Source organism: Myripristis murdjan, chromosome 17 (genome assembly GCF_902150065.1).
Source record: "Myripristis murdjan chromosome 17, fMyrMur1.1, whole genome shotgun sequence".
In the NCBI taxonomy this organism is placed as follows: domain Eukaryota; kingdom Metazoa; phylum Chordata; class Actinopteri; order Holocentriformes; family Holocentridae; genus Myripristis; species Myripristis murdjan.
Genome location: NC_043996.1, coordinates 11436015 through 11450506, shown reverse-complemented (window position 1 = coordinate 11450506; position 14492 = coordinate 11436015). Strand labels below are relative to the sequence as shown.

General features: G+C 40.9%; 1 protein-coding gene across 1 annotated transcript in view; it reads left to right on the top strand.

Annotated features, from left to right (window-relative positions):
* Positions 1 to 244: 244 nt before the first annotated feature.
* The window catches only part of LOC115375206 (RNA-binding Raly-like protein), a 29843-nt gene continuing 15595 nt past the window's right edge, over positions 245 to 14492 (top strand). The window contains exons 1-2 of the mRNA XM_030074587.1: positions 245 to 329; positions 10231 to 10508. Of these exons, the coding sequence (XP_029930447.1) occupies positions 10253 to 10508 (256 nt within the window). The 5' untranslated portion in view covers positions 245 to 329; positions 10231 to 10252. The remainder of the gene's footprint in view (positions 330 to 10230; positions 10509 to 14492) is intronic.

Sequence of the window (14492 nt, the reverse complement as noted above, 5' to 3'; positions counted from 1 at the left end):
GGGACACTGTCAGTGACTCCCGGTAGTCCCCGGACCACAGTTTGGGAACCATCGGATTCAAGAAGCACTGCTGTGCAATAAAATCAATACCATTAACAGAAAAGCTCCTATCCATTACCGCAGACTATTGAACACCTTTGCATGTACCGGAGAAAAAGCTCGGACGGATTCAAAAACTCGGGCCAATCCTGAGTCACATGACACAACCACCAGCAGCGATAGAGAGCGCAAAAGGGACGCAGAGGCTCGGTATACAAGCCTGCACACCACCAATCCACCACCGCTATACGCCCAATTTCTTTTTAATTGAAACCTTTTACTCCCGCTCGGTGAGTACCTTTTCCAATGCCATTTTCCTAAGCATATTTTTATCCTCTTTTTCTTCCTTCCTTGTCTTGGTGTTCCGACATGGGAAATGTTTTCTCATTTTCTGCATGCAATGATTTGAATCTTGGATGCTGAGTGTTGGTGCTCCGGCGACATCCACTGAGAAATAGCCCTACGTGCTTGCGGACGCTCTTGATATATTTTTTCCCTCTCTCTCCCCCGAAGCAGCTTCTTTGTGAGCTCACTTGTTATATCCCCGTCTTTCTTATTTTCTGCCTTTTTCTTTATCATGGCTTATTTTGGTGTGATTTTGGTTTTGGTGCTTTTCTATGATCTTGCAGTGCTTCTCTGGTGTTGGAGGCTGTATGTCTCTGAGGGCGCAAAAATAACAGTTTTGATTTTCATCTTTGAGGATTTTGCTTTTCTAATAGGTGAGAATTGAACTTTGCTGGAGTTTGTCTCGTCATTTTTCCCTTGTCTCCTCTTCATTCAGCGTAATGACCAAATTGGAACTTTTTCCTTTTTCTTTTGTTTTCTTTTCTTTAACCGAATTACATATCCTGGACAGAGCTGGATTTGCTACTGAATGCACATATAGTTTTATGTTTTTTGATCTTTTAGTATAATAAAATCTTTACTACCACTATGGAGAAACATATATCAAATAGCATTCCACAACAATGAACATGTTTTACACCAGTTATTACTATATGTTTTAAATTAAGGGACTAATTAAAAGTAATAAATAATATTTGTATGCTCTGTACTTCAAAGTTCCCTTCCAGTGACCACCACGATTTGGGATATTTCAAGTCTCTCAATGCAAATCACTGTTGTTTAAAAAAAGAAAGAAAAAAGAGGAGTAACAGCAGATTCCTGCCAATTGAACCAAACACAGCTGTGCATCACCGCCCTGCCTCTCCTGCTGCACACATGAATCTCATTGTGTGAGGGACTGGGGGAGATAATCAGACGTCACTTTTTCCCCCCTTTTTTGCAGAGGAGCTTGCAAACTTTAACTTGGAAGAGTCACTGGAGGGGGTCTTTAAGGCCTAGGAAAAGTCTGCAGTAATTCATTATGCAAATTGGACTATGCCAAAGGTCTCTTAATGATAGATTTGATTAACAGTTTGACCTTGACATGCAGCCAGTGCATCTCACCTAGAACCCTGCAGGGCACAATCCAACAACGCACAAAACTGCCAGTAACAGACAGGTCTGTGACATTACCCTTTCAAATGACCCTTTGGATCACCTCACAAATCCACAACAGCCAGAAGTTTTTATTTTTGTGTTAAGATACTCTTAAGATCCGATCTCAGCAACTTTCCCAGCTCTAGACACCCCCCCACCCTCCACATTTCAATCACACTAAAAAAGATATGGATGAAAGCATTTGAGAGCCATTCCAGCCTTCAGACTTTGCAGGTCAGGGAACAGGTGGGGGAAGCCAAGCATGAAATGTGCTGCTACGCAAACAATACTTATCTCTCACTAGGGATGGGGTGGGAGGCTCTGGAATAGCCAGCATATATACACATGTACTGAATCATTATGAGCCAGAAAGAAGGAATTAAGTTTAGCCAGTTATTTCTCAACCAGGCAGGAATCAGTTCGTGTCCTTATGGAGGCCCATCTTACTTTTCTGGCCGGCTGGCTGGACTGATCACTGACCCTTAGCAGGTATATGATGTGGGCCGTCTGAAAGACATGCACCACAGAGTCCATCTTCTGAGATGAAAAGCATTTTAGAACCGTTGCAGCTCCCAGACTATAGGTCATGGAACAGGTGGAGGGAGCCGCTCCTCTCTGTGTCTTTTTTATCCCTGCATGTGAGAGATAACTAGGGAGGAAAAAGATGAGAGACAAGCAAAGAGACAGTTTAGATAATGATATGTATGCATGAAAGAGTGTGTATCCCAGATGATGAGCAAACATGTGTAAGATCTCCTTTGCACCCAGAACAGTGATGCATTACATTATGATTGTGGCAATACCCATTACTCACTATTTGATCTTACGTTCTGCACACTGTGTTCCACTCTAGCATCAGACACATTCAGCACATTTTTCAGCACAGCCCCACTAATAGAGGATCTTTCTTTTCAGGCAGTGGAAACCTGTAGCTGGGATAAACAATGCTCAGCGTATATGCATGCACCTGATGCTCACTTCTGTTGTTAGACATGCCATTAGCCTGGCAGCATCAGTATCTCAGCACCACGGCCAGCTCCTTTTATTCTTCATTCAAAGAGATAGCAGTTGATTTCAGCACCATGGACAGCGGCCAGTGCTTTATTGCTCTGGCAGCTGGAGTGAGCTGATTCTTGCCTGCAAGTTGGTAGTGTTTTTACTCACTAACCCCTGCCCTCACTGTCATTCACATCCCTTTCAGAGCCGTTTCAACTTTGTCTCTGCATTAAAAAGGGCTAAAAGTGAGAATTCACTTCAGATCACAAACAGAACGGTAACATTTTTACAGACTGCTGCTGAAAAAAAAATATTCAGGTAATGTTTAGACCGTTATTGATATGCAGCTTTTTTTTTTTTTTTTTTTTTTTATAAATGAACTCTAAATTAGTTATTTGTTTAGTCTTAATTCAGCAAGAGTTTTTTGAAGTTAAAAATGAGACAACCAGTTGAACTGTGAGGTCATTTAGAGAGAACTCCAATGCTTTTTTCTTCCTTTTTTTAATTGTCAAGCCTTTATAGTCTCAGCTCAGTGAATGTTTGTTTGAGTATTACATTCAAATGAGCATTATTTAGTGTTATCATTTTGAATTTGTGTAAGTTGTGTAATTTCCTCCTTTGCACTACCCCCTCCTACAAAGTCAGCGTCCCCTTCACTAAAATGGAGAATATTAATCATGCTAGCTTGGAGTATTTAATAACAGACTGCTCCCTGTTTTCCATTTAAATTGCGCCTAAAATGAAATTTTAATCACTTCCTTATCATGTTGTTTTCATTTTTTACAGAGTATAGCTCCATGTTGTACAGATCTATTCCAACCTTGTGAATTCTTTTGATTCATTTGATCAAACCTGTAGAGTGCACCAACGGTCCTCCACACCTTTGTGGCCTTTTGCCCAATTTCATGAACTTTCACCCCAAAGTCCTACTCCATATCAGCACCCAATGTGACATTGCGCCTCCATCTGCAGCCCTCTGGTGTAATAAAGCAGAAACATATTTTGTTATCAGCTAATTACTCATAGCTCTAGTGACCCAGTTACTTTAGCCTAGTGGAACGGAAGCTATATTTGGCAGTCACACAAGAGGGGAATTAAGGAAATGGAGAAATATGTCCGTGCCAAAAGATATGTGAAAGCATGGCATATGTTCTATGCCCTGGAGCCGAGCTGTGGACTCCCTAGCCACGAGAGCAGGTGGACATTTTTCCCCTGTTTCCCTCAAGCATTCCTAGTGATGTAGAGAGAAGAGAAATCCTTCATACTGAGTGTTTTTCATATTACAAGACTGGAGAGTTCTCCATAATTTAAAGGTAAATACAGCTTAATAATAAATAATCTTCTAAGCATAGTAAGAGTGGTGACACAATGTTAGATGTTAGATGTTTTTTGGAGCAATGTTGTGTGCGAGCCACTCCTGTCAGAAAAAAAAAAACAGCATAAATAAGGTCAGAATTAATTAAAATGTTTCCTGGTAACAACATTATGTTCAAAGCAGCAATGCTGAGACAACTTCTCAACCTCAAAGTTGCCCTGTGTATGACTTCCAAAGAGTTTATGAAAGCGAAGTGCAAGTCCTGAAAAAGTCTGAAGTTAAGATGTCCTCATGATACACACTGACCTCATAGATCAGATGTCTATTGTGTAATAAAAGCACACACACACACACACACACACACACACACACACACACACACACACACACACACACACACACATCCCAGGGAAAACGCCTTGATTTTCGGGATAATCAGCACAGCCATTATTGTAAGATGAAAGATAAAGTGCCTTATAGAGATATAGCTTCATTCTCTCTTTCTGTATAGGTCACATTGTATTTTTTATCTCTGTGCTGTCATCAGTGGTCGAGGCTATAGGTTGCTCAAATCAGATTATGGTACAACTCATTTTAGGCCTGTGAGCATCTGCCCTCAGTCGCCATGCTTCAGAGAGCTCCCATAAATTCACATAGGAGGAAAGAAGAGAGATAAGGCTGCTTGAAATTGGAATGTTTTTTTCTTTTTCTTTTTCTTTTTTTTTTTACAGGGGCTTTGTACCCATATTCCTGTAGGCTTTCATACCGTGAGGCGTAGCGTACTGCATTACAGTTCAAAAAGTCAGTTCATTAAAGGTATGAAAAATATGTAAATGATAAAAGGGTGATAGAACAGTAATATAAAGGGATAGAGTTACAGTAATAATTTATAAGCTAGCACTACCTACCTACCGCATGGTGTATGTCTGCATTTTCCGTCTTTGATATTCCGGTCCTAGGCCCAGTTCTAAGCTCCTTGAAGATGATTGGCATAGCAAAGGCTTTTTTCCCCTCTTTTTTGAAGTTCCCTCATTCCCTCATTCTTTCTATCCCCCTCTCATTCCCCCCTCACTCTCTCTCTGTCTCTCTCCCTCCCTCTCTCTCTCTTTGCCTCTATATCTCTTTCTTTCTCCTTTTGTTGCTATTTTCCCTTCTCCCTCCTCAATTCAAACTTAAGACAGGTATTATGCAGAAGGTAATGGGGTGTAGGAATGGAGGAAAAAATAAGAATAGGCCTTGACTGTCATCTTTCCTTGTTAAGATACAGAGCAAAACTCAAAGAAATTCCTGGTACATGGTAAACAGGACTAAAATTGCAAGCCTAGTTGCTCATTATATGTGGGCAGTAACAGGCTATTCTCTATCTCCTCTGCAACGTTAGGCAGCATTTACTGTACAAGTCCTGCAGGAGAGATTAGATTCCTCTGGGTTTGACTGGACTGGGAGCAGCATATCCCCGGCAAGGACCTCTATTCATTAAGGCTTAATTGCTAATTGAGGTCTTTGAATGATTCAGCAATAGCTGCTGCTGTTAGGGCATTAGCTGGGTAATTTATGGCTGTAACGAAGCAGGGGGAAAAAGTGGGGGAGAGGAAGTGTTATTAAAAAGGACATTGTTCCCCACAAAGCATGCACAATGTATCTTAAGTTGACTTTTTCCTGAGGAAAGTTTATGCATTTTTAAAGCATTTTTGCGTGTTTGACTGAGTGTAACTCATTACATTCATTGATTAAAGTTAATTTGTGGCAAAAAGAAATTTTATTTTCCACTCAGTTTTATGTGCTTTTAATTTAAGTGCAGTATTTTTTGTTGTTTTTCAGGATGCTTTAAATGTGTAATAATGCTGTTTTTTTCTTCTTTTCTGGCAAGGTCTGTCTTCAAAAAGAGAGATTTTAATCTCAGTGGAGCTACTGGGAAATTGTCTTGACCCACCAGTCCAGTCATACAATATGATAGTATGAAGTCTAGCATGTTCCTGTAATTCCTAGTTTTTGTGTTATTACTATTATCATCCTTGCTGAGATATGTTCTCAATATTAAAAGTTGGTCTGACCACCTTTATCTCCTGATTTTATGTGATTATTCCGCCATAATTTTTAAGCAGCTCTTATACATAGAATCCGAGATATGTGGGGAAAGCATAAAGAGAAAAATAACCATACCTGCATTGCAGGGTAGTTGGAAAATTTAGACTGTGTAAAAACATAAACAGACTTCAGTCTAAATTTTATATCCTTGTAATGCTTTTGGCTGTCATTCAACAGAGTGAGGCAAAATTCCCAAACTGGCTTATTATAAACCCATATTTCATTTTCCTATTCAGACACATTTTCACTAGGGAGGCACTAAAAGTTGAAACTTCGTTCCAGAATTTTCTAGCCTGATAAGATAGAAGGTGACATGTGTCGATGTCTCACCGCAGACGGTCTATGAAATCAGGAACAAATCAAACTCGGCCTTATTCCCTCTAATCGCAACAGTTGAGGGTAGATGCTTTCAGTTGTACACTGTCAATTTAAAGAAAAGATAAAATGCTGCAATGCAACACTGATGCAGAGGAGACTGAGTGTGGCCTGAATGCATCCTTGACATCCCATATGTATTTGTCATATCACATGAGGAGTTTTGATCTTTTTTCACAGACAGGAGCATGAGTCAGTGAGGAGATCAGGGAGAGGAAGTGCTAAAATGATTACTTTCTCCAGTTTCTCGCTTCTTTATCTCTGGAGAATTCAGACTCTGAAGCCCCTGACAGTCGGTGTGAAAGGACCAAAGAGGATCCATGAAATACTTACACTTGGAACCTCTGCTACATCGTAAAAAGCTGTAGAGGCCCGGAAAAAAAAAAAAAAAACATAACTGCCAAGCATTCACTTCACTATCATGAGTAAAGAATCTGTCAGCGGGAACTTTTAATATTTCAGAAACAAACACGGTACTTGTGTGGAAAAACATGCCAGCGATGAGTTGGATGCGTTTACAGCTCCACTCATGCATGAAGATGTTATTTAGCATTAATTTCTGGAGCGTAAGCACGCTGGGAAGAATCCATCCAGTCATTCCTCCCATCTTGCCTACTAGGCTGCTTTGGATTCAGTGTGTGCCTGTGCTGGCCTGGGACATTTCCACCAGCATTTGCCAGTAGTTATGCCGCACGCCTCTTAAAAGGCTTTGAGGATCTTAGAGACTCATGAATATTGTAAAAGAGTCCCCTTTGAAGCCTCATTTTTTCAGTTTGAATACCATCCCGCAGAGCTAGAGCAACAACGTAATACACTTTTTCCTGTGATCTTTTTCATTAAAAAAATGTAATTGAGTGTAATTGGGAAATAATACTGAGCAACTCTGGGGTAATAATCAGAGTTGCTGCATACGAAAGAGAGAGAGAGGCTGCAAACGTGTGAATGGCCTCCATCTAACAGGAAGCCAATAGCCTGTAGTTATTTTTCTTCCAGTTGCAACAGCTTGCAGCCCACTGCTATTTTGTGCATTTGTTCTTTCAAGTCAGCGCTTCTGTAGTGACCATTCGATGGTGCCAGCTGCTGATCGAAATTTGACGAGTTCAGAGACACTGTGAAAAACCACAAGCCATTTGACGAGCTCATGTCTTGTCTCCATAAGCGGCTCTACATCAAACTCTTATTTCAAAAAGCAGACTCGCTTCTTTAGAAGCAGTTTACCCTTTCTTTATGGTCCGTAGCAGCTTTGTTGAACTGTTTCGCTACTATTGCTTTTTTTTTTTTTTTCAACTTTATGATATAGCGCCCCAAGGCTTTTGAAATGGTTGTTTAAATTCCGAAAGAGGTTTTTCTTTTTATCTTGAACACTAAGGGACCACCGTAAAGCCGATTAGTAGCCTGCTGAGTGGCCCACCGGTGGTCTGCCTCTGTTAGACTTCTCTTGGGTCTTTATATTTTCCTCTACACCCAACCAGTTACTCTAAGAAACAACCAAGTTGGACTACTCATATATACTGGCTGCAGTTTTCTGCTCTGACAGAATGGAGTCACCCATCCAACTGAGTATGAATATGCATATGAAGTTAACTCTAACTCTTGCTGTGCAGTTTTCTAACTCCCCGACCACCATATGCCCTTCCTTCAAACACTTCAACCACGATTTAATGAGCAGAGCCGGAGTGCTTTCATTTGACACTATATCCTGGTGCAGCATGGGCTGAGGTGATTTTCTTCTATTAAACCTGCTTAAAATGTGCCCCTGCTTGCTTAATTAACCACCTAATGGCCTCACCTCTGTACACTTGCCTTAGAGAGGCCATTCAATACATTTCACATCCATCAGCCTCTTAGTACCTTGGAGAGGGTGGAAGGGTTGTGAGGGCGTTCTGCATTCAAAGGTAGAAACTGGTGAATGAGATTTAATTGGAGTGACTGGTGGGCTTTTAGTTTGCCACTCAGGTGAGGACAGAGTTCATCAGCTCCAAAAGCCAATGACGGCATTGTGATATTATCATATTAAGGGACTCACAGCGCAGTCAAAATGTCCCCTGTTTCAGTATATGGTGTGCAACAATTTTTCAATTGTTGGTGAGGAGGAACTGCACAAGGAGAGCTACAATGGATTATGTGTGGGTAGAGTTGAAAGATGGAAGCACAGAAGGGGTAGGATGGGGAAAAATGTGAGTGTGCCAGAGAAAGCATGGACTGCATTGGTGTGTGTGTGTGTGTTGTGTTAGTGCGCGTGCATGTGCATATGTGTGTGTAGTTCCCACTGAGTTGAAGCGTGTCAAACTATCACCTTCACATTCCCCACTGTGTTATTGCATGCCTGCCCCCCACTCCATCTCCACAGGAAAAAAGTACATATATATTATTATAAAAGATAGATACTATTACAGTTGTAGCCTCTCCAGAGACAATGTGTAATGTGTCTACAAATTGTGGCATCTGGGTTAAAAAGCCTCATTATTAAGGCGCAAGCATCCTGGCAAAAACCACATCAGAGACAGGGAATTCCAGGAAGCAGCAGCCTATGAAGAGCTTCCTTCATCTCAGCTCTGACTGGACGTGCCACGTTCCACACCGTGGATTTCAGTGGTGACAGTTACTGATCCCCACAGAGTACTGTAGCATTACCAGAACAAACAGGCAACAGGAGATGGGGAGAGCGCATGAAGGACTGGCGATGTTTAGAAAGGAATAGCTACAGGGCTCATTTGAAATGATTTGTCAGCCTTGTGCCTGCAGGCTAATATATTTGGAGTGTCCAACCAAAGCCTCTATTTTCTTCTCTTTCTATTTCAAAGTAATGAAGCTGTCTCTGGTGCACACTGACTACAATTTAGAAAGGCATTGTCAAAGCCTGCAACCAATACTTGGCAAATGCGTGACCAAAATGTAAAGGTTTTTCACATGAAGATGATTCAATTATTACTGGGAACAAGAGGAGAATGAACAAGAAAAACCCTGAGATTTCAGAGTGACATGCTATTTTCAGCAGTGGTAACACCGTCTTCATATATGGTGAGATTTGTCAGTTTCACACATCTGAATCCCTGCTGCCCTGTCAGAATTCCTCTCACCTCCTGCAGACAGGGATCTGTCTGAGGCACTGTAATAACAGCTCCCAGTTTGCTGGACCTCACTTAAGATAAGGCACAGGGCATTGGTGTGAAAGTATATGGTACAGGTGAAGACAATGAGATAACGTACTGAATAAGAACATACAGCAAGTAAGCAGTTTTCACTAGCATGTGTAAACGGCTCACATTCAGGTTTAATGTATTGATTACTATTTACAAGATAGTTTTGTTTGTGCTTATGAGTTCATGAGCAAAGTTTTCAAATCCCTTACCAGCAAAAAATGAAAATATGATTAGTGTACTGGGGCTTGAAAATAACGTATCTCCAAAATATTAGCTTTCCAGGATATAAGAAAAGCAGCCTTTCCTTTTTTTATCCTGACCAACATGCACATTTTTTTAAGCTCAAGTTTTATTCATTTTTCAATGCTGGAGGGAAGTATGAAGGTAACATAAAATTTGTGTGCAGATATACAAAACATCTGATTATCTTTTTTTTTTTTTTTTTTTTTTTTTTTTAACCCATTTGGGGCTCTTTTTTTTACCTATCTAGTCTTTAAAATTTCCCATCCTCGCATCCCCTGCCCTGAAAGTTGGTAGAATTTTCTCAACCCACAGAGAAGAGTGTAATCTTACAATTAAAGTGAAACATCAAAATGACTAATACTACAGTTACGAGGTTTCATCTGACAGCAGCAATATTTCCCATGTAACTACTTCCCTCAGCTGAACAATGTATCTATAACATAAGCCTCCAGCTCTGACCAGTGTTTGCATCAGATCAGCTCTCAGTGTGTGTAATCTCCACCATCGAACCCTCCTGGCTCTCTGAGCAGAGTGTGCTGTGTTTCCCAGCAGGCAGTGCTGTGGGACTAGGATGACTGGGAAGACCCAGACCAGCAACGTGACCAACAAGAATGACCCACGCTCCCTCAACTCCCGCGTCTTCATTGGCAACCTCAACACAGCGGTTGTCACCAAGGCCGACATCGAGGCCATCTTTGCCAAATATGGCAAGATCGCCGGCTGCTCTGTCCACAAGGGCTTCGCCTTTGTTCAGTACGCCAGTGAGAGGAATGCCCGGGCCGCAGTGGCCGGGGAGAACGCCAGGGTCATCGCTGGCCAGTCACTAGGTAATGTTGACCAAATGTACATTCACTCAGAGCTAAGCAGTACCTTTGACTCTGACTAGTCAGTGTATATTTGCTTATGTATGTGTGTTTGTGTGTGTGCCATGTGCATGTCTCATCTGCAGATCCATATAACAATATTGCTACCAATATGACAAAATTTTTCACAACACCATCACAAACACTTGACAAAGATAAAAAAAAAAAATGACATAAAAATATAATGCAAAAACAATAAAAATGAGTTAAAAATATGTAATAAGCGAAGCAAGGGTCATAAAAGGGAGGTTGAAACCAATAATAAAAGACCATTTCATAAAAGCAAGCCTATAAAAATGGGTTTTAAGATTGAAAAGACGTTAACAATTCAGGCAGTGTGAGCTGGATCTACAAGGTCTTGGCGCCCGGATGACAAAAATACAATCATATCTTATTTTTAACCTATACTGTGGAAATGTGCATGGACCTGAAGCTACAATATATCTTGTATTCGGTCAGAAGTTCTATTATATAGCTTGCAGGCCCATCCATGCCTTAAAGGTGATCAGTAAAGCTACATTAACATGTATTCAGTGTGAGGATGCTAAAATACACAGTCACTACCTTGGCATTCACTGAGGCTACAGTGAGGACAGTTACACATTTACTCCCATTACTAGAACTGAGTTGCATTTTTGTGTATTTATACGTTTTGAGTACTTTTAAAAGGCAGTAATTATACTTAGGTAGATTTGTGATGACGTATTGTGCTTTGCTTAATTATTTGTAGGCTCTCCATTAGCAGTAAGCCATAAATTGGCCAACTATGGTGCCATTTAGTGAACAGACAATCCGCAAAGAAGTAATCCCCCCCCCCCCCCCCCCCCCCCCCCCCCCCCCCCCCCCCCCCCCCCTTTTAAAGCAATCTAGCTTGCTTTCTGCAGTTTCAGCCTATTGTAACTGGGAAAGATCATATCTAACAATGTTCTGTTTCTAAAAAGTAACTCGGTAATTTTACTTCTGCTTAATGTAAATATCAGCAAAATAACAGCTCTTGTGCTTGGACAGAATATTCTGCTCTTTTTCCACTCTTGGAAATGAGGCAAGCTTGAACATAAAGATAAGGATGCACAGGTTTGAGGACAAGAGAGAAAAAGGAAAGAACAGCTGAGACAGACAGACAGAGGTGGGGGGGAAAGAAAACAATAAGGAGGAAACATCCAGAGCTGGGCTCACATAGGCGTTCAGTGGATCCCTGTAAATCTTCTTTATATTACTTATTGATTAGTTCTCAGCCTCCTCTCTGGAAAATAAAAGTCCTCCCCCAGCCCTGCAGTCTCATTAAATATGAATAAGAGTCCTGCAGGGTCACATCTGTAATTCCAGCCCGGTTTCATGCATTTTTAGCTGTGAAATTACATACGACGTTCGTAAAACTGCAAGGTTGAGTGATGTCCACGGTACTTCGCTATATAATTATGTGACTTGAGAACTATTATTGTAAAACCGTATGACTGATATTCTTATTCTGTACTTTGCATTAAAGTGCACTCACACCCAAGTGGGGTGGCTGAGCCATCCTAGAGTGTCAGAAGTGCAGCATTTGCAATTCTGTGAATCTCTTGTTGCATTGGCTCCTATAGGTCACAGTAATTGCATTGGTAAAAGCTGACTACAACTAGGCTATTTCCTCTTACAGTAATGTATGATAACTGAGGAAGAAATGAAGGAATCACATGAATGCTTTTAGTGAAATGTATGATGTTGTCAGGCTGAAACAGAAGTATTTTAAATAGATATGTTTTTTTCCCCAACACAAACGCACACGCTACCTTTATCTTCTCCACTGTGTGTCTCATTGTGTCCACTCAAAGGAGCGTGTGTCATAGTAACGTTTGCTGAGAAATTGCATTATTATCCACCATACAGCTGCTGTTCTTAAGAGCCATGAAGGTGTATTGATAGCTCAAAAGCATGTCCAGCTGAAACACATTTAGGTGAACATGTGCTGCAAGAACAAAGGCAGCATAATAAGTAAAAAAAAAAAAAAAAAATCACTTACAGCCCAGCTCCATACAATCCAGCCTGCCATACCACTGCAGTGTTATCGCAGACCAAACTGAAATGTATTTCTTTTCATAGCAGCTAATACAGCAGCCCTATTGGCTATAGTGCTTAGTGTTCCTGGAAACACCCTTGTTTGGAGTGTTTGGAGTAACACGCAAGAACACTTGGCTAGCCCAGACACACACACACACACACACACACACACACACACACACACACACACACACACACACACACACACACACACACACACACACACACACAGATCTCTCCAAACGGCACCAACATCAACAACATGCCTTCTCTCCTGTGAGTACATGCAGATGCACACACAATAAATTCAATACATTGGCAATGTGCTGTAGGTGTCAAGGTCATACTCACTATCTCCTTGTGCATTGGAATATTTCTGCTTCTATTCTGCTGCTCCTGTGAACTTTAACCCTTCAGGTCCTCATGCTTTATCTTTTAAACATTACGTGCATATTTGAGTGGGCTCTGGAGTGATTTTGCCAGAGGTGTGGACTACATGATACATAACTTACATAACAGACAGGTGTGTGTAGGTACAACATGACAGGAAGCATGAGGTCAGATCCAAACTTGTGATGTCTTGAGTACAAATTGTAACGCCTCAGCCCACTGAGTTACCACAATGTCACAACGTGAATAAAATTTAATAGCTGAGAGACAGGCCTACTGAAGCGCCAGCAATTGCTTTTCTCAATTTAATTCCTTTGGACATGACTGGATTGCCGGAAGAATGACTTTAAGTAGCTCAAGCAAATAAAAGTGACACTCAATCACACTTGTGGTTGGACTGAAACAGAGGCTACATAGATCCTGATGGAGATGTCTGCCGATGATGAACGGTAGGCGAGAGCGTTTCATTCGGTCAGCGTTTTTTCCAGCACACTCCTTTCCGCTTCTGTTGATAAAATCTGGACAAAGATGTATTGGTTGTTTGGAGGTTCATTTTTTAAATCAGTGCATAGTGTATTCATATCTACCTTCTCATCATCTTTGGCTCCTGTGCATGACTACTAACTGCTAGTCTTTGAGTGCCTCTCTGTGGTTGAAAGAGTTACTGCAGTGCACAGCACCAAAACTCAGATATTGTGTAGGATCATCATCATGCTGTATGATACAACCATTTATCTGTTCTCTAATAAATTAAATAAATAATTATGGCTAAGGCTTTGAACAATTCAGTATTTATATATTTATACAACCCCCCCCCCCCCCCCCCCCCCACCCACCACCACCACCACCACCGCCAAATTTATTAGCCATTTAATTGATGCTTTAAAACATATGTTTTGCATAGAATAAATTACATTATGTATCATGCTGCTGATGGGTGCTTTTATTGTTGTTAGGATCAAACCTGTCACCCTTTAGTTACAGGACAGTCTGTCTAACCAATAAACCACCCTGTCATACCCATATGAATATATATTTTAATAAATAATATAAAAAATATAGGCCAAAAACCTTAATTAGGGCTATCATTTTTTTGTTAAGATGGATTGTTTTTTAATTTAAACTTGCCCAAGTGACCCATTCATTTGGATGGGTTCTCTTAATCATGTGTTAATTTCTGTGAATTTTCCATCTGAATGAACACTAGATGGTGCTAAGAGAATAATAGTGAGAGCTATACTGACACAAGTGGGGCATCTGATACTGTCCTGCAGCATGTGTCCATGTGACTCATTTGTATCCCCAGTGGTAAACGTCACCTATAGCATCTGTCCTGTGTGATGAATTTGTGCACATTCATCTGTTCACGAATGTTGTTAAGCCATGATTGGTGTTGGAGATTGCTGAAAGGGCATGCTGTTTCTTTAATAGCGCTTAACAGTTTGGAAACAGCTGACATGGTTTGTTTTGCACTCAGGGATGTGATGCTAATGACAATGAGGATGATGATAATGATGA